Here is a 27,125-nt window from a genome sequence, read left to right as displayed (position 1 = left end):
CTCTGTGTGGGTGTGTGGGGGGCTCTGTGTGGGTGTGTGGAGGGCTCTGTGTGAGGGGCTCTGTGTGGGTGTGTGGAGGGCTCTGTGTGGGGGGCTCTGTGTGGGTGTGTGGAGGGCTCTGTGTGGGTGTGTGGGGGGGCTCGCAGTGTGTGTGGGGGCTCTGTGTGGCTGTGTGTAAATGTAAATGTAGTTTAGCTTATATAGCGCACAGCTACCCGCAGTGGGTTTCCCGGCGCTTGCTTAGGGAACCCTTCCTGATATTCCCCTGTGAGATAGCAGGGTATCCACAAGGTGAAAGTCAGGCATCCCGCCGCAAGGGGCCGTTGTGGAGATTAAGCAAGCTATTGCCCAGAGTCGCAGAGTGTGAACCCGTGAGTCGAGGAGGCACCGGGGCGAGAATTATCGAGTCCGTGGAATTTTTGGCCCAAGACCCGCCGAGGCGGGGAATTGAACCCTGGTCCAGGACCGATCTCAGCTTCCGGGTCTGCTGCCTCTAACCCCTGAGCCACACTTCTCCACTGTGGGGGGGGGCTGTGTGTGGGGGGAGCTGTGTGTGGGGGGCTCTGTGTGGGGGGGCCCTGTGTCTGTGGGGGGAGCTCTGTGTGGAGGGGCTCTGTGTGGGTGTATGTGGGTGGCATTTGCGAGAGATTAAGCTATTGGCATTGTAAATGACAATGCCATTTATTTAGCTGTTGTGCTGTAGCTATCATGGGACAGCGAACGTGATCATTTGTAACTCGTCCATGTATTTTAGGTAGTGTGAAGTCCTTGCTCCTGTGTTCTACTGGGTGCCACCAACTCGAAGAGTGCCACTTTGTTTTCAAGGTGAAACATTATAATAGAGGCGAAAGTAGAGCTTTACGGCGACAAGTGAAATGCATGTAAAGAATGCCAACATCTATTGCTGACATTTCTGCTTACCGGCATCAGGATATCAATTAGAACTGAAGTTCCATGGGTCTCTTAAACACAAGTGCATTCACATTTTAGCCTCTTGCACTCTTACATGTAGGCACATTTTCAGAACAAAGAAAGGGGCGTGGCAGTTATTTTGATGAGGAGAAAAGATAATGGGCCAGAAGGTGTGTGGGGGGGCTCTGTGTGGGTGTGTGTGGAGGGCTCTGTGTGGGTGTGTGTGGGGGGCTTTGTGTGGCTGTGTGTGTGGGGGGCTTTGTGTGGCTGTGTGTGTGGGGGGCTCTGTGTGGGTGTGTGTGGGGGGGGGCTCTGTGTGTGTTTGGGGGGGCTCTCTGTGGGTGTTTGTGTGTGTCATTTGCGAGAGATAAAGCTAGTGGCATTGTAAATGACAATGCCATTTATTTATGTTAAAAAAACCATAAATAAAAATAATGTCAAGAGCAATGCCAATAGCTCTAACTTTAACAAAGGCAAAACCATTGCATTGTAAATGCTTGTTGTCTTTGCTTTAGGGACAAGGGAAGATAAAACGAGCTGTGTGTAATCCAATGGTTACCGGTGACGGTTGGAAACTGGAATTCGTTTTTTGTTCCCAACGAAATCATTCCAAGCAATCCGTTCCAATTTCTCTCTGATCGAAAAGTACCGGGGGCATGTGGATTCTTAGAAACGGATGGTGGACTTAACAGCTGGACGAGAGGAGGCAATGTTTAGCTAACCTGCGTGAGTAGGGCTAAAAAGAGGGTAGGTTGTGGGCAATGATAGGAGATGTTGGCAATTTACAAAAATACAATAAACAAGATTAAGGGGGAGGCTAGTGACAGAGAGTGCGCATGTAGAGGGTTGAAGGTAAGGGGAGGCTGTTTAAAATGAAAGATTCAAGTTAGATTTTCAAACAGAGAGGGCTTTAAATGTAGTAGGAGTGGTTTTCTTGGGAGGTAGCATGCATCTAAGGAAACAAACTGTAGAAAGAAACTGGTTATCGTCCAACGGAACACTGCACGTCTAGGCCCCGCAGCACAGATACCTACTGCACAGCCTAGTATAACTGTGAATAGGACGCATCATCATACAACACGAAGTCCTAACATACACCAGACACTGCCAAAGCCTGGCATTGTTTTTCTACCACGACACCCAGCAGGACTTGCTGCTACCAATTCCTGCACCCCTGCGTACCCCGATTCTCCTAGAAACCGTTTCTGGCTGAACTAGGAGAAGCAAGGGGCAATTCACGGGCACCACGGACAGGAAAGTGGCAAAACCATGCACCCGTGACACATGGCCCTGGGGGCGGCGCTGCAGGCTGGCATCGGGGTGCACCAGCAGAGCACAGGTCACAGTGACGGAACAGCAGGGGTGTCGCTGGTCACGACTGAGATGCAGAGGGTGGCGGCGATAGGTCAGCCTGTCGGCAGATGTAAGTAGCGATCGGTCAGACTATCGGGGGACATAAACATCATCATGGCCCAATGACTGTTGCCAAAACAAAAATATCTCTTCCATGCACTTCAATGGGGCGACACTTATGCGATATTCAAGACATTTCATCAGACAATATTGTGCCCACGGTATTCTTGTGCTGCACCCCAGAGAGAGCTGCGCGGATTGGCTGGGCCATGACCCCAGCATCCAACATAAGAACTGCTGCCTAAGCTGTGGCCAATTAAGGAAAAGTGAAGCTTAATACCTTTCACACTAGCCCTATAGCAAAAAGAAACCTGTAACTTAAGTATATAGTTTCAAGTGTTCTGGGTTACTCACATGCAGCAGTTGATTATTCAAATATTTAGGACTATCAATTTAGATAGTACAATGCAGAACCTTACTTACCTCTTTCAGAAACTTAAAACTGTATGAACATTAATGGTATTTGCTATTACTTGCTGTGTTATACCATTTCTAACTGGAGTAAGTACTTACTGGTAGTCCCGGCTACTATGAAAGAATCAAGTGCTAAAACTGAAAAGTTGGTTATTCAGTTTGAATGCAATAGTATTGTGGCGGCAGGACAGTAACCATAACGGTTGTTGGCCAGTAATCTCCATCAGTCCTGGGATGCCAAGAAAAGCCCTCAACATTACTTCTGAGAAAATCTGATGATTATCAAAAAAGCAAGGAAAACTGTAAGATTAGAAACTGTACATACAATAACAGCCATTTATAATTATTAGGCTACATTTATTTTAGTTTTCCCAAACTCTCCTTTCATTCACATTCCAATAAGGAATTTAGTATTCAACTCTCAAACACAAAGAAACCTTACCCATACTAAAAGGACTGCTGTTTGAGGATGTTGTTGTGGTGGTGGTGGTGGTTGTGTTGCTTGGCGGTGCAGTGGTGGTGGCAGTGGCAGTACTGCCACTTGTTGTTGACTGTTGAACCGGGGGATCCTGTGATCTGGGATAACACAAATAAATTAAATTACTAAACAGTTTTCAGAGGAATTCTGCATGTTAATCATGCTTTTTTATGGGAAGAGCAATTTCTACACAACTAGAAAGAGTGAGTATGGAGTTGGTGCTTATACCCAGAGCTCACCAACAGCCCACTGACATGCAAAAGAGTAGTTACTCTCTTAATTGAAAACCTTCAGACATATTTTGTTGCACCTTAAATAATTTTTGCAGGGTAGAAAACTTAAAGAGGTCTCCCCATACTGGTCCAACCTCAAATCCTGCGCAGCAAAAAACTGAGGTGCTGTTGTGTTTTGGTCATCTGGGGACTTCCCTGGCCTGTCCCCCTGGTCCAGCAACTGGACCAAGCTGACAGTGCCCAACTAAAAACGCCAGTCTGCACGTATACATTGCCTGCAATCCTCTACCAAAACCTGTTACAACCTCCAAGGTAGAGATCTATCCATCCCATTACGTTTATACCAGACTACGTTTCACTCTGTTCACATTTACTGTGCTCTGGCCTTCTCCCTTGGCAATAGTAGCAGATTCAATATAGATCAGAATTTGATAAAGTCACAATGGGAACTGAAAAGCTTGTGAAATCTGCTCAGCAAGATATACGATGTTTCTCCAGGATTGGTAAGCAGATACATTTTCAAAAGTTGCAAATACTGGTGGGGAGTGGCAGCTGCCAGAGCTAATCACAGAGGGTATTAGGAGACGAGCTCGCAGCCACTAGTTATATTCTTCATCTGGACACGGAGGAAGTTTACTTCACACCAGTGTAAGAACTTAATACCAGATCAGGATTGAATCATCTGCTAGTATGCAATCTGCCTCTTACACAGGCCCAATTCTAGCACAACCTGAGGAGCAGACTTGCTATTGTGACCTTGGATACAACAAAGAACTTATCTGTCTGTCAGGGATCTGGATTATTCCTGCCAGGATGAGGGAGTCAATCTACTAGTGGACCTGATAAGGCAGAGGCGACTTTAAGGACCTGCATTAGAATAGCTAAACAGACTGACTCTGCCCAGGATCTACGAGATTACCACAGCCCAGATGTCCAGGCAGACAGCAAGAAGAGCACCTGGGTCAAGGAACTGCTCCATCGTCGTCATCATCATCATCATCATCAGAGAAGGATAAGTCTGTCTTGCTCCAAACCATCCTTTACTAGGACTGTGAAAGATAACCCTTTTCTTCACCACAAGGGGCCAGGAATCATGTGTATGAACACCCATGTGTGGAGACCAGTTTTCCGGCTGGAGTAAGCTGTCCCGATTCTGCAACAACTGAACCATCTGTCTAGCCCATATAGTTCCTGAGATACTGTGGGTTGAACTCTCAATCAAACCTAACCCCAATCTGACCAGTGCCTAATACTGTCACCTGCAGTGGATGCTCTCGCCACCAGGGGAAAAATAGGAACTGGAAAAGCTAAAAGGTCACGCTGTAGCAAACCAAGCAATGTTTACCCACTAGAGTGGGTTCTGGTTCCACCTTGACTGCCTCCATAGACATAAACCCAGGTGATAGTATTCGCCCCGCTAAACCAACACATACCCCGGCTTCTGCAACTATGCAGAAACCTACTATAGCCTCAACTAGTTCTGGTCTATCTAATTGCCCTAATGTGCCACAAGCTGTACCAGGCTTGACACCATGCGGTTCCCTCCCCACCCCGATAATATCTGGAATTCATCACCCAAACTCGTGTAGATTACAACATAACTCTTCCCCGAAACCTCATGAAACTGGACCTAAAAAATCCCCTCCTTGTCCTCAGCTACCCCCAGAAGCATCGCCGTACGTGGTGGTGCTCACGGGAGTTCCACCTCTGGTCAGCACCCGTGGTGAAACTTTTCCCGAGCTAAAGAATAAAATCATCTTCTAGCTAAACAGGCATAGACCCCCAACGGGACCCGGCCTAGGGGAGATTTTATTCGCACGAAGAGTCAGCTGGTTAGGGACCAGACCCAAAGAGATCGGTGGCGATTGTGTAATTATCAACTTTAGTGATCCTGGAGTGGTTAAACATATACTAGGTAGTGGAGAGCCTGCGTCTGTGGGTGCAATAAACACTTGCCACCTGGGGTATTTCTACCCATGATTCCCGACACCAGCCAGGCCGGAACAAATCTATTCCTTTTATGGTGGTCATGAACTAAAGTACAACATCCCAGTGGGTAATAGATATAGGGTTCTGAGCAACGTGGATTGACTACAATCGCCCCTGGGCGAGGACAGAAGGGTCCTAAACTTACCTAGGAGCCAGGCTGTGGGGGGTACAAGTGTTGAGGCAGGGCACCCGGAATGGGTTCTCATATCAAAGGCCACTAGCTCATTGACCCTTTCATTATCCCACAATTCTGGTTTCATAAGAGGTGGAAGGGAGTCGGACACACACACACGCATAGCAGCTACACCCCCATGCATGTTCCAACCCACTGAGGATCCCCCAGCCCGAGTGGCATTTCATAGCTCTTTGATTGGGTCCTGGAATGCAGCCGGGCTGAGGATGAAGTTGCATAGCCGGGCTGGGGATGAAGTTGCATAACCCGGAGTGGGGAGAGCTGATGGACGGATACGATCTCTGTCTGTTCCAAGAGACCAGGCAAATCCTACCCTAACGGGACCTGTCAGCTCCCGTTAGGGTAGGATTTGCGTCCTATCACACACCGGCTGTGCAGGGACCTAGGGGAAGACCTTCGGGGGGGTTAAGTACCTGGGTTGCAGTGCACCTGGGGTGCTCAGTCAAGGTAATTGACTCCCTTTGCCCAGACATCCTTTGCACTATACTCACATTTAAGGATGGTATGGTACTGGCAGTGATTAACATCTATCTACGCCCCCACCCTCACCAGCTGGGATTATCCATCTTAGATGCTTTAGAGGCGCTCCTCCTTTCTTTCCCCTCGTCTTACCACAAAATTATTGGCGCCGACCTTAATTGCCACTTTGAACCGTTCATGGGGATCCCCTCTGTAACCACAGAAGAGGACGACATTTGGCTTATTCCGGAATGTTCTATGTATCCGGAAAGCGCTCACTGCCCTTGGCCCTCGCGATCAATAAGCTGGTTGTAACTCATTCCCTTAGGGCCTGTAATGGCAGACTTCTCCCAGATATCCCTGGTTTATGCACCTTCAACAGACCAGGGAAAAGCACGACCATTGATTACATCGTGGTCAATGTGGAATTCTGGGCCCGAGCGAGAGCCTTCTCTGTAATCCCAAGGGTTGATAGTGACCATAACCTACGGTCACTAGAATTATCTATTACATTGGGTTACCAAAAAGAACAGGGAGGGGTGGAGACCACCACTAATCCCAACCTGGTTCAAGCGGCGGGTGGCAGACGCATTAGGTGGGCAAAGGTCATGCTAGCGCCCGACAAGTTAGTCGAGATTTACAATCATGTAGTATGTGCCCTAGTAGAGGTTAGCGACCTCTTGAGCTGCAATTTTGATCTCTCCCACCCCCAGGCCTTGCAGCCCATCCATAATACGCTTTTCAGCTCACTGGCCGACTATTTTTACACCACTAAGACTGGTAGGCCAAGGGTAAACAAGCATGATCACTGGTTTAACAAAAACTGTAGGGCGGCTAAAGATACTTTGATAAAGGAGGTGAAATTGGGGTCCCAGTCAAGAATCAAAAAGGCTAGGCAAATTTACAAAAGATTGATCAGGGAGGCCAGGTCCGAGTGGGAGGCTGATAGATGGGAAAGTATAAGAGTGGCGCTGGATGCCCGTGACTACAGGTGTTTTTGGAACTTGGTTTGTGGGGGGTCGGCTGCAGGGACATCTGCCATTATCCCTAACCTTAGTGAAGAAGTTTGGCTTGACCACTTTAAGCCCCTCTACTCACTTAGAGCTTCGGATTCTTTTGTAGATGTAGCCGCCCAAATAAGTATATCCGAACCAACTCACCCGGTGGCCATGGATCTCTATTGTCACCCTTGCACTCTCCTTGAAGTCCAGGCGGCTCTTAGAAGCTTGACTTCGGGGAAAGCACCGGGTTTAGATAGGATCCCTGGTGATCTATACCTGAGCTAGCAGAGGGTTTGGGCCCCTTACATCTGTGTCTACTTCAACGTCATTATACAGGGTCTGGACATTCCCCAGACTTGGCTGGGTGCAGAAATCATACCCATACACAAAAAGCTTTTCCCCTGGACCTGGCCAACTACCGCCCCATTAGTTTGATCGACGTCCTCCAGAAATTATTTGTCCGTGTCCTTTTAACTAGGTTGCACAGCTGGATGGACGACCATCACATCCTAACCCCCCTCCAAGCAGGCTTTCGGGCAAAGGTCTCCACGACTGACCAACTGTTTAGATTACAGTTGGTATACTGGAAGACAGTCACTCTGGGGGCAGGTAGTCTGTATTTGATCTTTGTGGACCTTCGGTCCGCATTAGACCTGGTGCAGAGGGATAAGCTTTGGGCAATATTACTCGAGATGGGTGCCCCGGCCTACCTGTGCGATCTATTCAAACGCTTGCACCAGGGCACGTACGCAAGGGTGAGATACGGGAGGGGTGGGGAATTGTCGGCTCCATTCCCGGTGGAAAAGGGAGTGAGGCAGGGGTGCGTCTTAGCCCCCAGGCTCTTCTCCCTTTTCCTCAATGGGTTGATTGCACACCTACTGGGAGCGAGAGATCTGGACTCCCCTAGACTAGCTGGGCGTAAAATACCGGCCCTAATGTTTGCCAACAATACCGTCCTTTTGTCAAAGTCATCTGGGGGTATCCAGCGCCCATTAGAGGCTTTCTGCCGCTTTTGCAGCCTGAGGAACCTAGAGATTAACCTCTCTAAAACCAAGTATATGGTTTATAACACCAAACAACCCAATTGCCCCCATCCCCACTTGGATGGAATGGCACTGGATCGAGTTATGTTATGTTATGTTATGTTTCTTTTGTATAGCGCGCGGCGACTCAAAAAGAGTATCCCGGCGCTTTCACAGCGAGACCTACTGGAGAGTAACACAACACAACGATAAAAACAGAGAGGAGATAAAATAAAAGGAGAAAAGAAAGGCCTATAAAGTAAACAACCAAGTCTTAAGACCTTTTCTAAAAGCCAACAGGCTCGAAGCGCCCCGAAGTGTCAGCGGCAAGGCGTTCCACAGCTGGGGGGCACACAACCCAAAGGAGCGACCCCCGATGCGGGCTCTTTGGACGCGCGGCACCACAGCCAAAAACTGTGACTCCGATCTGAGCGACCGGGCCGGATGGTAAAAGGACAGTCTCCTTTGGAGGTACTTTGCGCCTCCAGAGTGCAGGGCCTTATAGGCCAAAGTCAAGGTCTTAAAAATAATACGCTTGCGGATAGGCAGCCAGTGTAGGGCCTTCAAGAGGCCCGCCACCCTTGCTCGCCTATTTAAGCCATAAATGGCTCTTGCCGCAGCGTTCTGCGTCACCTGGAGACGCTGTAGCAGATACTCCGGCAGGCCCAGGTAGAGGACGTTGGCGTAGTCCAACCTGGACCCGATCAGAGCCTGCACAGTCAGTTTCCGGTGTTCTTCCGACAACAGGGGTAGGAACTTTCTTAGTACCTTCAGGAGACCGAAACAGCTGCCCGTCACTCCCAGAATCTGGGCTCTCATCGACAAGCCCTTGTCCATCTTCACCCCCAGATTCTTAGCAACTAGGGATGAGGAGGAAGGTGGAAACATGTCGGTCGGCCACCAGTCGTGCCAGTCAGGATCCGACGCACACCCAAAGAAGAGCACCTCGGACTTCTCGGGATTGCACTTGAGGCCACTCAAATGAAACCATCTGAAGACAGCCCCAAGGCAATCCCGGATGCTCTCCCCATTAAAGTCTCCTCCCCTCTCACAGGAGAAGAGGAGCTGAGTGTCGTCTGCATAGGACACGATCCGGGCTCCGAAAGACTCCGCCAGTGCCGCCAAAGGGGTCATGAAGATGTTAAAGAGGGTCGGGCTCAAAATAGAGCCCTGAGGGACCCCAACACCCAGTGGCGGCATCACAGCAGAGTCCGGCGGGGTCCAGACCGTTTGTCGGCGGTCGGCTAGAAATGATGAGAACCAGCTGAGCACCGTCCCCCTGAGACCTATCTCGGAGAGTCTCGAGAGAAGGCCATTATGGGGGACGGTGTCAAACGCCGCCGACAGGTCCAACATGACCAGCATGGCCCTGCCTCCGGAGTCCAGAACTCCTTTGATGTCTTCCGACACTTCCAGGAGTGCTGTCTCAGTACTGAGATTGGGGCGAAAGCCTGATTGGGAGGCATGCAAAAGCTCATGCACTTCCAAAAAGTTGGAGAGCACCATTTGGATGTGCTTCTCCAAAATTTTCATCAGGGCAGGCAGAAGAGAGATTGGTCTATAGTTGACCAATGCCTCCGAATCGAGACCGGGCTTTTTCAACAGGGGGATCACCATAGCCTGTTTCCAGGCTAATGGGACCAAGCCCTGACTCAGTGATAAATTAAGAAGGGGATTGACCAGGGGATTTAAAACTTCCGCCATCTTAGACAGAAACTTTGCCGGACAGGGGTCCATAGGCGAACCGGACTTGAGCGCGCCCATAAGTCCTAACGACTCAGAGGCTGAAAGAGGAGGGAAGACTGCCCATGACGGGCCAGATGTAGCAGCCAGGTGGAGGTCCTCCCTTATACAAGTTACACCCGCAGGCACCATCAAATGGAAAGAATCCGGGATGAGCTTTATCTTGTCAGTAAAAAACTTGGCAAGGTCCGCGGCCCAGGATTAAAGGAATAAAAGGAATAAAAGAAATAAAACACATTGCGTTATCATTTGGACTGGGCCATTACCAAATAATAAAAATATAAACTCTGATTTGTGACTTAAAAACCGATTCTGTGTATTTAACTGCACATAATTTGTCCTTTTTACATGAACAGTAAAAAGGTTTGAGTTTGGTATTAACACAAATCAACATTCTTCTGGGTAGTTCTACATCATCACTGCCTCAAAAAACAATACTCGTATTAAGAGAATAAAATATGTTTTAACAGTTTGCCCTTCCACTTGTGTCCACTTTCGAGTATTTGGGGATTACCCTAAATGATGGAATGGACTGGGGATCTCACATGGCCAAGGCCAACTTGAAGCTGGCCCAATCCTCTGGCGGTATCCTAAAGGTCTTCAACGAGACCTCTCTTAAATTGCTGGGTCCGCCCGTGGAACTCTATAAAGCCCAGTCAAAAGGGGGCGCGCTTTATGGTGCGGATTTATGGGGTCATGTCAGTGCTGCCCTGTTATCCCTCACCGAGAATAGCTTCATCAGGCGCCTTTTGAGACTTCCCCGGAGTACCCCCCCTAACCCCCCTAAGGCTGGATTTAGGTTTGGTGCCTATCCAGGAGATTGTCTTGAATCGTCCGCTACTGTACTGGAGACGACTCTGGTCCACACCTGAGCTTGCGAGCTATAGGGAGGACCTGGGGGATCTTTTGTCCAGAGGGGGCGTGGGGAAGATCCCATGGTTAAAGCACATCAAGCACCACTCCCAGGCTCTCGGTATGGGGGAAATGTGGTTATCCCCCGAGGAGGCTTGTGTTTTGCTTTCCAAGAAGTCCTTGAGCTTGGCATTAAAGCGCCACCGTAAGGATCTCATATTATCTAATTCTTCCATGGGCAGGCTGACTAACACCTTCCTTGACATCAAGGCTCATACCAACTTTGAGAAATTCTTGGATGTCATCCAGCCTCCTCTAGCCAAGAAACTTTACATCCAGTTTAGACAAGGCTCATTGCTTCTTGGGGGTGTCACACATAAGTGGTCAAACGCTTCACTCTTAGCGAGTTCTTGCCCAGGCTGTGCAGGTAGCAGAAAGACAGATCTGCACGTTCTGCTCTTCTGCCCCTCGTACTCAAGGGCAAGAGCCAAATGGATTATTCAATTCTGCAAGTCCAGGGGTTTAAGGGACTACAGGGAGGTTTTCAGAATTCTCAAATATGATACCACCCCCTGACAGTGTTTGCAACCGCAAGCTTTCTCCTGTCCATGTGGTACACAAGGTGTGCAGTACTAAAAATTGCAAGACCATTAACCCCCGTTTCCGTAGTTGTAGGAACATTGTAGCCCATGAGGTCCCTTTTAATAAACTGTCTGGGATCTTTTAGCGTGAGTATGTACTGTATGTAGAGATCTTTATGTCCGTATTTCCCTAATCTTCTTAACTTTTGTATGAATTTAGTATTTTTTTTTAAAGACTGTACTGTATGTTTTAATATTGTCACTTTTACTCGCAAATGTGTAAATATGTCTTTTTATGTTTTTTAACCGATAATAAAAGCCTTTGACTAACAGGCAATGTTTATTTATACTTTTCTTAGTTGCACAAATGTGTAAAAGTAATAATAAAATAATAAGCTGCAATGCGAGCTTGCAGTATCGGTTTGCAAACAAAAGGAAAAAAATGACCCATAACCAAGAAAAACAAAACCACAGGGAATAAAAGCAGAAAACAAACTGATTTCTGGCACGTAAGTGAACTACTTTTTCGTAAAAGGTGTACAAGCAATATGCCATCAATACCACTGAAAAGAACCAATGGCTCACTTTTGCCCCTTGCTTTAAGTAGTGGTAGAACCAAAAGGTGAATGACAAAAAAAAACAAATTCACTGAAAAAAAAAAAGGTTACAGAGACGTTTTAGCTAAGCTCCGGTGTCACTTGTACAAAACCAGAGAAATTCAGCAGTTCTAGTTCGGGTCGAGCGGTCAACATCGAAGCTGGGGACCAAGGTTCGAGTCTCGGCAACGACGCTCAACATCCTGTGCTTCTGGGCAAATCACTAAATCTCCCTGTGCCTAACAAAAATGAATGAATCCATCTGTAACAAAATTGGTGCTCATGTAAAGCGCTGTAGAACAAGTTACTTACCTTCAGTAACGCTTTTTCTGGTAGATACAATATCTGCCTGTGGATTCCTCACCTTGTGAATATCCCCTTGCGTCAGCAACATTCGGAAATTCTTTTTTCGTAGCCTCGCGCCGACGTGGACTACTGACGTCATAGAGACACGACCTCGCTCGCGACTCCGCTGACGTCACCGACGCCTATAATAGGCCCACGCCGGCGTGATGACATCAGTTCCGCCCTTTTTTCCGTGCCGTCGAGGCACACGGACGGACCAATGACAGTAGAAATATACAAGTATACATAGTACACAATACTCAAGGCAAAACACACAGTGTTAAGCAAAAGCAGGAAAGCAATTGGAACATTTCCTTGACAACAAAATATATATACATTACATTACAGTAACTCCGGCATAGAAGAGTGGACAACGGGGAGGCGGGTGGGTCAGTGAGGAATCCACAGGCAGATATTGTATCTACCAGAAAAAGCGTTACCGAAGGTAAGTAACTTGTTCTTCTGATAGATACATCTGCTGTGTGGATTCCTCACCTTGTGAATAGAGTCCCACAGCAGTCCCCACTCCCGGAGGAGGGTGTCCACTCTTCTAGACCAGGAAATCCTGAAGAACAGAGCGTGCAAAATGACCGTCCCTCCACACTTCGGTATCCAAGCAGTAATGCTTCGCGAAAGTGTGGAGGGAAGGCGCGCCTAAGGCAAGCCCGTCTGCGCCCGTCCGCGACGGGCCGGGACTAGGGGCTCGTCACTCTGCCCCGCCTATCATCTATACCCCCGACCAACTTCGTTACTGCCAGGGCCCCTGGCCCATCTCAGCCTCTATCTACTCTCGCATCTCCTCTCTTGGTCTTTCTTCTGCTACTTCCTATCTCTGTCCTTCTCCTACAGTTGACACCCCTCCTGTGTCTTGTAGCACTGCTCCCTCAGCAACCCCGAAAACCTTCACAGCCTTTTACCTCAACACCCGGTCTGCTGTTGCCCATGCACATGAACTCTCCGTTTTACTGGATCTCCATGCTCCCGACCTTCTCTTTTTGACCGAGACATGGTTCTGCGATGACTCCCTCCCTGCCCTACTATCCACCCTACCGGCCACCTACTATGCCCTTAGGGCGGACCGCCCTTCTGGCAGAGCCGGGGGTGGCGTGGCGGTCATCGCACGCACCAATCTCCCCTTCCAAATGCTACTTCTACCTGACATCGCGACAACTGAATTTCTGGTGATCCGCACAGTTTCCACTTCTCCCCCCTTGACCTGCTTCCTCACCTACCGTCCCCCTCAGTCCCCCTTACAGTTCCTCCCCGACTTTTTGGAGGTCTTGGCCACCATCACAATTAACAATTCCTCCATTCTGCTCCTTGGCGATTTTAATTTCTGGCCTTCCGACTCCGCGGAGTGCCCATCCTCCAAAGAATTCTCCGAAACCCTTCACTCCCTCAACTTCATTCCCCACGTTTCTTCCCCCACCCACATCAAAGGTCATATACTCGATCAGATCTGGTCCCTGAACTGCCCTGTGGACTCACTCTCTGTCACCCCTTGCCCCTGGTCGGACCACCACCTAATCTCATTCCTCCTGCCCTTCCACCCTCCAGCCAAACCCCCCCGGCCCAAAAACACCTGGGTCCGATCATGGGGTCGTGTTAATCTGGAGAATCTCTCTTCCCTCCTTACCTCGTCCCTCCCCTCCCTACAGGGTCTTCCCACGCTTTCCCAGGTCGACGCCATAGATCAGTGGCTCTCCAACGGACGTGACGCTCTTGCCCCGCTCAAGCGTATTACCTCCAAACGCGACAAGGACGCCAATCGGTGGTTCACCGAAGAGCTTAAGACCACCAAATTAACAGTTCGCCGCGCTGAGCGGGCATGGAGAAGAAATTACTGCCCCACCCTGAAACTGGACTACATTAACATCTTGAGCCAGTATAAAAGAGACATCTTGGAGGCAAAAACATCTTACTTCTCCTCCAAAATCTTAGCCGCGGAAAACCAATCCAAGGAGATATTCACCATCGTCCACACCCTAGCGTTCTCGGACAGAACTACTCTTAAGCCGGCCCCTTCCGAAGAACTCTGTTCTTCCCTCAACAACTATTTCATTCACAAAATCATCACCATTAAGGCCAACATCCCGCCACCCTCCTCCATTTTTGTTGACCCCCTATGCCCCCCCCCTAAGGGCGAGCTTACCTCATTTCCCCCTATCACTCGGGAGAGCCTGATTACCTTGGTTCCCCTGGTCAAATCCGGTTCTCCTCTCGACCCTTGTCCCGCTCACATTCTCCGCCATATCTTTGTTTCCTGCCCCGACCCTCCTCTTCACTTTCTTAACAGCTCTCTCGCTCAAGGCATCGTCCCTAAACCCTTGAAATCTGCGGTAATTGTACCCATTCTAAAAAAACCCGGGGCGGACCCCTCTGTCCCCGCCAATTTCCGTCCTATCTCCCTCCTACCATTTCTTGCCAAGGTGCTCGAGCGCCACGTCACCTGCGCTCTGAGCTCCTTTGTGGAGAATCATGGTGCTCTTGCCTCCCGTCAAGCCGGTTTCCGCCCTGCACACTCTACGGAGTCCGTCGTCCTGTCGGTCCTGGACACCCTCAGGGAGGGTATGGACACTAATCAGCACCAGGCCCTTGTGCTCCTTGATCTCTCAGCCGCTTTCGATACGGTGGATCACACCATCCTCCTTTCCCGTATCGGAGCGGCAGGGATCGGGGGGACCGCCCTGGTCTGGCTGTCCTCCTTCCTGAGTGACCGCACCCAGGCCGTTCGCCTGGGTGACTTCACGGCGGACGTCCGGAAAGTTCAGTGCGGGGTTCCCCAAGGTTCCTCTCTTTCCCCTCTCTTGTTCAATCTGTACATTGCTCCCCTAATCTTCTCTCTTCAACAGATGGAGGTCGGCGTATTTAATTATGCGGACGACCTCCAGCTTGTCTTTAATCTATCGTCTCCTTCCTCTATTCTTAATTTTCAATCTGTTATGCTTCACATCAGGGACTGGATGAACCACAACCACCTTAAACTCAACCCCGACAAAACTGAGTTGGTATTGACGGGTGGTTCATCCAGCCCCTGGTCCCCTCTTTTCTGGCCCCCTTCTCTTGGCCCTCCTCCTACCCCCGCCTCCTCAGTTAAAACACTTGGTATAAAACTTAATTCTCAACTCACCCTTCACTCCCAGGTTAGCTCTGTGGTATCTTCTTCCTTTCTTTCACTGCGTACTATACGCAGGGTGTCCCGTTTCTTCACTTTCTCTGCTCTAAAGCTTATCATCCTGGCCATGGTGGTATCCCGCCTGGACTATGGCAACGCCCTGTATGCCGGCATCCCCGCCTACAGTCTGCGTCGCCTACAACAGATCCAAAACCAGGCGGCCCGCCTGGTTTTCAAACTCCCCAGATTTCACCGCTCTACCCCGCTCCTGAAATCACTTCACTGGCTCCCTGTGCGAGCCAGAATTGAATTCAAGCTTGCTTCCATTACTTTTCGGGCCCGACACGGACTCGCACCTGAATTCATCTCCTCCGAGATTGTGTCCTATGTTCCCACCAGGGAACTTCGTTCGTCCTCCCAGTCCCTCCTCACCATCCCACGTTACCGGAGAAAGAAGTGGGGAGGCTCCAAATTTGCCACCCTTGCCCCTACCCTCTGGAACTCCCTCCCCCTCGAACTCCGCACCATCTCTCTCTACCCACAATTCCGCAAACAACTTAAGACCTACCTATTCACGAGATCCTTCGATTAATAACTCTCCTGTTCCCTCAGCTTTTTCAAACTAGGATCCTGTCAGTAATAGCGCCAAGAAACCGCAGGTATACGTGCGCTCTATAAGAAATTTTAAATTCAAATTCAAATTCAAGTTGTCGCCCTACAAATGTCCTCCACAGGTACACCTCTAGCCAATGCAGAGGATGAAGACTTAGCTCTTGTAGAATGAGCCCTTATACCCTCTGGTGGTTCCTTACCGGCCAAAGAGTAGCAGATCTTTATGCAGAGGACGATCCATCTCGATAAAGTTCTCTTATGGACCGCTCTTCCTTTCTTGCAGCCAGCAAATCCAACGAAGAGCTGGTCTTCCAAGCGAAAGTCCTTGGATCTGTCCAAGTAAAAGGACACCGCCCTCTTAGGGTCCAGACGGTGCAGTCTCTCTTCCTCCTTGGAAGCGTGAGGGGGAGGATAGAAGGTAGGAAGGGTAATGGACTGTCCTAGGTGAAAGGGAGTTACCACCTTAGGCAGAAAAGCAGCCCTGGTCCTAAGAACCATTCGATCAGCATGAAAGGACAGGAATGGGGGCTTGGAACTAAGAGCTTGAAGCTCACTAACCCTCCTTGCGGAGGTTATTGCAACCAGGAAGACAGTCTTAAGGGTAAGAAGCCTCATGGGACATTTATGGAGAGGCTCAAAGGGAGCACCCATCAAAAAGGTCGATACAAGATTCAAATCCCACTGAAGCACAATAAAAGGTGAAGGAGGGAACCTATTAGTGAGACCTTTCAAAAACCTTAAGACCACAGGAGACTTAAAAAGAGAAGGCTGGTCAGGCAAGCAGAGAAATGCCGACAGCGCCGACAGGTAACCCTTCACCGTGGCAACCGCAAGACCCTGCTGCGCCAGAGAAAGGGCAAACTGGAGAACATTAGACAAATGGGCCTTCAAAGGATCAACAGACCTTTCCCCACACCACGTGACAAATTTCGACCATCTATAAGAATAGATGGACTTAGAGGAGTCACGCCTAGCTGACAAGATGACATCCACAACGTCAGGCGGAAGGGAAAAGGAATTCAGGTTGCCCCGTTCATTCTCCAGGCATGAAGGTGCAATGTCTGGAGGTGGGGGTGTAGAACCTGCCCCTCCATCTGAGAGAGGAGGTCTGCCCTGAGAGGGAGACGGAGCGGCGGGTGAGAGGAGAGGTGGAGAAGATCTGTGTACCACACCCTTCTTGGCCAGTCCGGGGCGACCAATATGACTTGGGCCCAGTCCTGGCGAATCTTCCTCAGAACCCGAGGAATCAAGGGTATGGGAGGAAACGCGTAAAGGAGTCGACCTCCCCAACTCAACTGAAACGCGTCCCCCAAGGCTCCATGCATCGGATACTGGAGACTGCAGAATGACAGGCAGTGTGCATTCTCGTAAGTGGCGAACAGGTCCACCCGAGGAGTTCCCCACATCTGAAAGATGTCGAGAACCACCTCCGGGTGAAGCCTCCACTCGTGGTCGGCAGAGAACTGCCGACTGAGACTGTCTGCACGAACGTTCAACACTCCGGCCAGATGATTCGCCATCAGACAAATCTGATGGTCCTGAACCCAGGACCAGAGATGCAGAGCCTCTCTGCAGAGACACTGTGACCCCACACCTCCCTGCTTGTTGACATACCACATCGCGATCGTGTTGTCCGTCAGGACTTGAACTGACTGACCGCTAAGGGAAGGGAGGAAGGCCTTGAGCGCCAAACGTATCGCCCGCAATTCTAGAAGGTTGATATGAAGCAACCTTTCCTCTGGAGACCAAACGCCTTTGATCTCCAGACCCCCTAGATGAGCACCCCACCCAAGAGTGGATGCATCCGATATCACTGTGGCCACCGATGGGGGAAGTTGAAAAGGCTTTCCTTGGGACAGATTGCCTTCCACGCCCCACCAAGACAGATCCGCTGCAGCTTCTCTGGAGATCCTCACTGACTCCCTGAGATCTCCGTTGTGCTGATACCACTGCCTGCGGAGGCACCACTGGAGCGCCCTCATGTGCCAGCGTGCATGGTTGACCAACAGAATGCATGAAGCCATCAGAACGAGCAGGCGAAGGACCTTCAGGACTGGAACGACCGCTGCATTGTAAAATAAAGGAATCATATCCCGAATGTCGCGAATCCTTTGAGGGGGAGGAAATGCACGACATACGGTTGTGTCCAGTACGGCACCTATGAACAGGTTGCGCTGGGAGGGCACCAGGTGAGACTTGGGCACATTTATCGAAAAACCCAACCTGTACAACAACTGGGTTGTCTCTCGCAGATGATGGAGCACTCTCTCTGATGACTCTGCCTTGATCAGCCAGTCGTCCAAATAAGGGAATACTGGAATCCCTGATCTCCTGAGATGCGCCGCCACCACTGCCATCACCTTGGTGAAGACTCGAGGCGCAGTAGTAAGACCAAACGGAAGGACCGCAAACTGGTAGTGCTGCGATCCCACCGTAAAACGGAGATACCTCCTGTGCGACTTCAGGATTGGGATATGAAAGTAAGCATCCTGCAAGTCGAGCGACACCATCCAGTCTTCTTCTTGCAGCGCCTGAAGAACCTGAGCAAGGGTGAGCATCTTGAATTTCTCCTGCCTCAGATAGAGATTCAAGATCCTGAGATCCAGGATTGGACGAAGTCTGCCATCCTTCTTCGGAATCAGGAAATACCGGGAGTAGCATCCCTGACCCCTTTCCTGCTCTGGGACCACCTCTATCGCACCCTTTCTTATCAGAGTCAACACTTCCTCCTGCAGAAGTGACAGATGTTCCTCGGAGCAATACCCTTGGCAAGGAGGGAAATTGGGAGGGAATTCCCGAAAGGGAAGGGCATATCCATTTTCTACAAGATTGAGAACCCAAAGATCTGATGTAACCGATTCCCAATCCTGTAGAAAATGGGTAAGCCGGCCCCCAACCGGACCCACATGATCCTGAATGTCGGATCTAGGGCTGCTTCTCGGGGGCAGGAGGGTTGGAGGAAGTGGAGGAGGAAGAGGCCTGACGTCCACGAGGACGTGCTCTCTGCTTTCCCCTATATGTCCTATATAAGGAGTTTTGCTGTTGCTGTTGTTGTTGCTGTTGCTGCTGGCCTTGCCGGAAATTCCGAAAGGAAGAGCGACCAAAACCCCTGAATCTTCTGCCAGTCGAAGAACCTCTCATTTGAAGACCTAAAGACTTGGCAGTCGCTCTACTATCCTTAAACCTCTCAAGGGCCGCATCAGCCTTCTTCCCAAAGAGGCCAGAACCATCGAAAGGAAGATCTAACAATGTTGCCTGAACATCCGCCGAAAAGTCAGAGGATTTCAACCAGGCGGACCTCCTAGTAACGACAGCAGTGCCCATAATGCGCGCCACAGAGTCTACAGTATCCAGGCCGCTCTGAATGACCCGACGAGCCGCCGCCTGAGCGTCAGAGATGACTTCCTCAAAGTCCTTCTTGCTGTCATCAGGAACTTTTGGAGCAAGAACACGCAAAGAATCCATAAGTGCGTGTAAATACCTCCCCATCAAACAAGTGGCATTTGACGACTTTAATGCCATACTGGAAGAGGAGAAGATCTTCTTTGCCACCTGATCCTGCTTCTTTGCCTCCTTCTCATAAGGAACTTGAGGGAAAGCACTAACGTTCTTTTTGGAACATGCAGCCTGAATGACCAAACTCTCCGGTGAAGGGTGAGATGTTAAAAAGGCAGGGTCCTCAGGGGCAACCCTGTATCTTCTGGCTACACCTTTAGAGACAGCAGGAGCCGACAAAGGTTTTTTTCCATACTTCCAAAATGGGCTCTGTCAGAGCATCATTAAGAGGAAGAAGAGATTCCACCACTGAACTTGGAGAATGCAATACTTCAGTCAAAATATTAGATTTGAATTCTGCAGTAGGCAAAGTTAATTTAAGGAGATCGGCAGCCTTCCTCATAATTAAATGGTAGGGTTGAACATCCTTAGAAGGTGTACTAGAGCCTGAGGGTAACTCCCACTCTGGAGAGAAATCCAGGCTTCCTGCGTCTGCCAACTCCTCAAAACCATCTTCATCCAATTCACCGTCTTCAATGTCAGATTGTGAATCTAAGAACCTCCTTTCTTCCAAAAGGCGTTGAGCCTCTCTTCTGGATCTCATCTTGACACGCTTTGCCACCGGATCCACCACCGGCTCCGACGGATTCTGAATTGACATCGGAATCGAACTCGATGGCTCGGAGGGATGTGTTCGAGGCCGATTCGGAGCAGGCGAAGCCGGGATCGGCGTCGATGGCTTCGGTGGAGGTGGAAAATGCCACGGCGGCGTCGGGGCCGGCATGTAAGGCATAAATGGAGCCGGAGGATAGGAGTGAGGAACTCCTAAGCTAAAAGCTAGAGGACCCATGGGACCCGAAGGTGCACCAGAGGGGTACCACGCCCTTGAAAAGACTCCATACATTGCATTGAGAAACGCAGATGGGTCCTGGCCTGGGGCAGGAAAGGGCGGTTGAAAACCCTCAGGCCTGTCTCGAGGAGTGCTCGGATTCGGCTCATCGATAGGCGGGGAATCCCCATCCTCTCTAAGCTCTTCCTCATCTCGGGCCGGGGACGGCGCCGGAGATGGATTCGGAGACGGATTCGGAGCCGGAGTCGCAATCGGAGCCGGAGACGGCGCCCGAGACTCAGATGGAGAGGCCTCACCTTCAGGTTCTGGATCCGAAATATCAAGAGTCACCACCTTCGAACGTACCTTCTTCGGTGACCCCGACCTCGATCTCGACTCCTTACCAGTACGACGTCGGGATTCATGTCTCCTCTTCTTATGTTTTCTCTTCTTTGAAACATGATCCGAAGCCGACTTCGAGGATGACCTCCCCAGAGATCCAGACCTCGACCTTGACTTCGACCTCGCCCTTCGAGAACGGGACCTCGACGATTTCTCCTTTCCAGCTTTCATCTTAGCTACCAGGAGCTTCGCCTCTCTCTCCCTCAGGGCCTTCGGGTTCATCTTCTTACACGAAGAGCAGTCATCCACATCATGGTCCGAGCTCAAGCACCAGATGCAGTCGCTGTGTGGGTCGGTAATGGACATCATTTTGCCACATTCTCTGCATGGCTTGAAGCCGGTCTTTTTTGAAGACATTGTCGAAGATACAGGATACAGAGAAGCAGAAAATGGTAACAATATAGAAAACAAAGTATCCGTTGACTACAGAGATTCCCGATAACCGTTAGCGTCGACGACGCGGAAAAAAGAGAACTGATGTCATCACGCCGGCGTGGGCCTATTATAGGCGTTGGTGACGTCAGCGGAGTCGCGAGCGAGGTCGTGTCTCTATGACGTCAGTAGTCCACGTCGGCGCGAGGCTACGAAAAAAGAATTTCCGAATGTTGCTGACGCAAGGGGATATTCACAAGGTGAGGAATCCACACGGCAGATGTATCTATCAGAAATACCCGTTTCTCGGGTCTAGTTCGCGCTATATAAAACACACACACAAAAAAAAACTAGATCTTGTGCCCCAGTAATGCACTGCTTATAACCTCACATATTACATCACTCATGACATGGTCAGTGACAACACTCATGACAACTACTGAACGGATTTACACCATTTAACAAAAAGGACGCTGTCTTGCCCAACAGCTACCTTTCTGAATTTGGTGTAATTCGCTTCAGCAGTTCAGGCTGTAGCCGTGTATAAAGTTTCCTATGGAAATTAACAAGGGGAAAACGTGTTTTGCCCCCCCCCCCCCCCCCCCCCCACCGTTTACTCAGCCTCCCTGCTTGAAGGAGCACCACAACATTTTCAAGATAGAAGCTGAAGTGAATGGCGAATTTGTTTGGAAAATTTTGCTAAGTTTTGTCAAACAACGCCAAGCTACACCCTAAATATAACTACCTCCATCCATCACCCACAAGCAGAAGAGCGGAGCCAAGATTGTTACACAGTGGGCTAAGACCTATGACAGAGATTGGACTACAGGGCCAGAGCCCCTGTGGGGACAATAATCTCAATTTTTCTGGGGAAAACCCAGAGTGGCAAGTATAAGCACTGCCTGTGAATGCTTTGAGGACAATTGCATGCCACACAAAAAACACAGAACAAATACACTTTGACGAAAGACCAAGTTAGAGAGGGTTATATATATATATATATATATATATATATATATATATATATATATATATATATATATAAAAAGGGGTGTTTCCCCTTCCTCACTCACATAAGAGTGGTGCACAGTTTTGACACATGACCCCTCCTTTTCCTTGTACAGACGCTAAAACTCGAGAGGAGATACTTATAGGTCAGGAGCAGATCAAATAGGCACAGAGGGGAAAAGCAGCGCAAGAAGGTACTAAAAGGAGTGAAAAGGTAAGGCGTGTACAAGAATTCCCTTCATTTCAAAAGAAGAAAATAGTACCTAAGTGCAGAGGGATGAGGCAATGGCAATTGAGAGTGAAATAAAACCCTTACTGGGTCGTTATACTAAATATGATAATTCAAGAGACCACAAGAGGTCTCAAGTGGAGAGAATAGTGTTCAGCACCCAGTCTGATCCTGCTGAAGTGCATCCTCCATGATTAGCGTGATGATCGCCCTATAGAATATAAAATATAATGTAAAATGCAATACCAATATGTCGCTGCATACTGTGAATGAAATGTCTATTTGCCGGCATTGCTTCGTTGATCGCATTGTTATTTTTGTATGCTGTATACATTGTAAGGCTGAAGTAAAATTATTTGAGGGAAAAAAAAGCAAATGCCTCTTTAGTATATCTGGAGAAGATGCCTTTATCAACCATTCGTCCAAATATAGACAGATTAAAAATGTGTTTCTGTAGGCGAGCAGCTACGACTGACATGCACTTTGAAAAAGTTAGAGGAACTGACTTGAGGCCGAAGGGTGAAGTTTGAATAGGTAGTGATGATTTTCTACTATCAATCTTAAGAACTTCCTGTTTCTTTATGAATGGAATGTGGGAAAAGCACCCTAAAGTTTGGTGCGCATATCCAACGGCCTTGATGTAATTACAGATAGAAATGGTGTTAAGACAACAACCTCTTGTTTGTTAATCGGCGATAAATAATGGGTTTGAATTCTCGTTAAGGGCCTTTCTTTTGCACCAGAAAGTAATAGGAATAATTTACCATTCCTCTCTGGCATCCTTTTCGTAACAGGGTGTTTACTTCCACACCAAGCAAGTCTTGATGTAATGAAGCGATTTCTTTAGTCATATAGTAGGTAGAGGAGATTTGGACTTGAGATAATCTCCATTTTGAACGATATTCAATAACCATTTGTCTTTTTGTATGATGTTCCACTCTTGGATATGGTTTGCAATACTTCCCCCTACTGTAGAGACTAGCAGAGAGGTGGGAAGAAAAAAAAATGTAATTGTTTTTGTTGAGGCTTTCCTGCACTAGCCAATATTTATTGTCCTCTGCCTCAAGAGGACCTTCTGGGCTGATATGGCTGCCCTTGATGCGGCAGTTGCAGTGGTTCAGGTTCCCAATAAGGGTCTTGAACACTCAGTTGAAAGTATCTTCTGTCATAGGGCACATAGTGTCTTCTGTATTCTTCTCTTTCTCTCTATGCATAGAAACTTTAGTGTTTCTAGCTCTGATTTCGTTTGGGCCATTCCATCATCTGCATGAGATTCAAATAGAGAATTTCTCAAAAAAAGGAACATTTAAGATCTTTATCGTGCTTCAAGTTTAAATTTGGTCAACCTTAAATAGGCATTGTGTCGGAAGCAGACTTCAGGGCAATATTCATGGACCGACAGGTCAAAAGCATCAGCTTCTGCATGTATACCCTGTTTTTAAACCATCATGCGCTCCTGCACAATTTCTTGAAAACCTCAACTCTCTTCCCTTAGCACCTTTTCAACGAATCTCTAAAGAGTATCGTAGACATCTGTTGTAATGAAGCAGGAAAGCAGTTGTATTTGCTGTTTTCATGCTGGTAGCCACTGTGTCACATTTCTTCTTTCCTGCTGAATCTAAGAATTGACTCTCCTTTTCAGAAGGAACAGTGGATGAAGGTGCTATTGCATGTGATTTATTTGCAGCAGAGATAATCAATGAAGCTGGAGGATCCGATTTTTAAAAGAAAGGATCTTCACCCAGGGTCTTCTATTTCTTTAGCAATCTGGAAGGTGCCAACGTCACAGAAGCTAGTGCCAAGAAAAGTTAAAAGGCAGGTTCCAAGAGACCTGGAACAAAATGTAATAAAGGACTTGAACACCTGAAGGAGTGTCTCGAATAACACCAAGGATGGGGTGGTAAGCGTCGGGATAGGAATGTTTAGTTTGACACCTCCTTTGACCAGATCTTCATTAGAAGCGTTAATGTCATCTACTGGGGATACTAGCTGGAGGAGAAACTGATATTTTCAGAAAAGAATCTGTAACTGAAGAATTTGTGGAGTGTGTCGATGGTGAGTAATCCAATCATCTGGCGGTCCTGTGCGAAGATTATCTTTAACTATGACAACTCTGGAATCTTGAAGGACCTCCATCTTCTTGGTGTTCTCTTGGAGATTTAGATTTGCTAAATTCCCTTTGTGGAGCCTCCTTGCCTGCAGGTATATGTGGGATCCGAGGAACCACTGGAGATCTTGGTTCCCATGGCGCAATAGGTGTAGTTGGTGGTACTAGAGAAAAAAGCAGAGACTCATTCTTGGCAAAGAAGTAGCAGATAAACGGGCAACTGGTGTAAAATCCCTCATAAATGAATATGCCCTAGAGTATTCAGGATCTGAAGAATGGGATATTGGTCAGCCCTTAAAATGAAAGACCCAGTCAGCTGTATGTCTCTGTGATGGAGAAACAGAGGGTGGCGGTCTTGATGCCTCAGGGTCTATGGTGATTGTAGGAAACTGGCTCTTTATGTGATATATCTATCATTTTATATACAGAGTAAACAGTCCAGGGTTTTTCTTATAAGTGGACAGGGGTTTGCTCTGGCAATCCTAATGTGCTGTATATGAGGTAGTGTGGTCGAGCAACCTTAGACTTAACCGAGAGGAGAGCAAGACATCTGCAAATACACACAATGATCAATAAATGACACACACGACTCAAGGGGATCCACCCCAATTTAGAACAAGCATTGGCATAGCCAATAGGTCTCGCTTTTGGGACCTTGTGTGTTTAGGCAGAACTTTTGGCTATGTTTTAGAGCATTGTAGCAACTGTGCATCTTATTGAAAAGTGATAACAAAAAGTGTTAAGCATTTTTCCGAAATCAGCTCTACGATTCCTCCCCACAGGCGTAAGTCTTCCAGCCATTAGTATTGCTTATCTGCAACTGCCAGATGAGTCCAAGGTCACTCGGTCCGTCTGCCTCAATCTCTGCAAGCAGAGAGGGAGAAATAAAAGTGACGGCGCCATAATCACGCGGGGCCTTGTTTCTTCTCTGCATGGTGCGCAAACAGCTCCATGAACGAGTTCGGGAATTGCATATCTATATACCTTAATTTAAAAAAAAGCAGAGGAACGTGTCAGAAGCAGGTACATGTTTAGACTTGATGCCTCTAATTTGCCACCTCGCGCGGAGCCCCGGCTTGCTAATGAAGTCGGGATGCACAGACCTGGCACGGAGAGCGCGGAGCAACAACAATCACCTAAGGCCTACTTCAAGAGACAACTTAATGCCTGCACCACACCTTGTCTGCAGCTTTGCATTAAATCGGTCTAATAGTCTTCCCTTGCAGTTAAATGAACCTTGTTTCAAGGAAGCTTGCCGGCCTGGCTTGGCTAATCAGAAGGTCATTCTGTGGGAGAGAGTGTTACACTGTCTTACCGGACAGGTTTTTCATCTGGGTCTCCTGCGAGCAGAGGTTCTCACCCTAGGAGGTCAGAGCAGTGTCTTGGATAGCAGGCTGGCAGAAACTAGTCAGGGAGCACACTAGAGGCACCTCCCGAGGGACACCCAACACGTCAGAGCCATGAGGGGAATCAGGTCACCGAACCTGACCCTTTAGAGGCAACTGGCCTATCCCCGGCCACCCACATATGCCAATTGAACCTCTGTGGCACCACTGGGAAGGGAACGGTGAGTGGCAGTTGCCAGTAACGAACCTTCTGACTAGCCTGCCTTAGTGAGGTCCCAGAGCTGTATCGATCCGGCGGCACGGGCAGTTGGCCTAGTCTCTTCTGGTGTATGAGGAGCTCCTACTGCTTCACATATTTCATCACCCTGAGTGGCCTGAAGGGCTGCCAGACTGCTGTGCATGCCTTATTACTGGCCGCGGTTCTGAGCCGCTGAATCAACACAGCCTTTTCTCTACTCCCACTGCAGAGCCCTCAGGCCCGCGACTCATCCCTGGGCCTATATGTGCACTTTGGAGACCCGAGCGGATCTCTGACATGAGGTGCGCCTGATTTCCTGGAAGAGTGGGCCCTACTGATGGAGTGCAGAGACTCACTGGATCCTCCACTGCCCCAGGTTCCAGCAGACAGTGGAACCTACTCGTCGGAGTGGGCTGCGGGCCATTCAGAGACCTCCTGTCTGCCTGGCTGGCTGTGGTGGAGGCTTTGGGTCTGTTGGGAGTTCTGCAACCCCTCCTTCCTACCTACCGCCTGTCTGAGCTATGGCACTGGTGTTGTTGCGGAGTGTTACTGAGGCCCCTTCGCGCTTCTGAGACTTGCTGGACCTGAGTGAGGCCTCCAAGACCGGAATATTTCTTTGGGACTGGCTGTGCAGAAGAGGTGTGGAGTGTGGACGGGGGAGGTGGTGCGGCCTTTGGGTCTTATTCTGCCCCGCAGAGCATGTAGCCACAAGGACAGACCCTCTGCCTGTAAGCTTAGTACCTGAGACTATTAAGGAGGGCACTCTCCATTTTCTTCTAACTTATTCCCTCTAAGGTGGCGTTGATGTGCACAATGAGCTCTGTTTCTCACCAGCAGAACCCCTGTGAACTCAGACCCGGTTGTGTACAGGCTTGAAAGGGCTCCCTGGCTGTGGACTACAACACTTCTTGGGCTTTTGCGTTGGGGCAGGGGCAGGGTCAGAGTCTTGTCACCCGCCTGGTACTGTCAATGTACTTCTGCTATCCACCCCTCCTGGCCACTACAGTTACATAGAACTGAGCAACGGCGGGCGGTTGTTTAGGAGGTGGTTGGGGGGCCAGCGAGAGTCCAATGCATCTGGGATCTGAGCTGTCTCCTCCCTCGCTATTGAATCTGGGACCTTGCATGTAGTGGAGCACAT

The 27,125-nt window shown here is 49.0% G+C and overlaps 1 protein-coding gene across 3 annotated transcripts in view; it reads right to left on the bottom strand.

Moving 5' to 3' along the window:
• Positions 1 to 27,125, bottom strand: part of UBQLN1 (ubiquilin 1) — a 440,323-nt gene that overhangs the window by 298,621 nt on the left and 114,577 nt on the right. For all 3 annotated transcript variants that reach the window (XM_078675823.1, XM_078675826.1, XM_078675824.1), the window contains exon 3: positions 3,182 to 3,315. In XM_078675823.1, the coding sequence (XP_078531949.1) occupies positions 3,182 to 3,315 (134 nt within the window). The remainder of the gene's footprint in view (positions 1 to 3,181; positions 3,316 to 27,125) is intronic.

Source organism: Lissotriton helveticus, chromosome 2_1 (assembly GCF_964261635.1).
Source record: "Lissotriton helveticus chromosome 2_1, aLisHel1.1, whole genome shotgun sequence".
Lineage (NCBI taxonomy): Eukaryota > Metazoa > Chordata > Amphibia > Caudata > Salamandridae > Lissotriton > Lissotriton helveticus.
The sequence above is the reverse complement of the archived record's forward strand: the minus strand, read 5'-3'. Positions and strand labels throughout refer to the sequence as shown.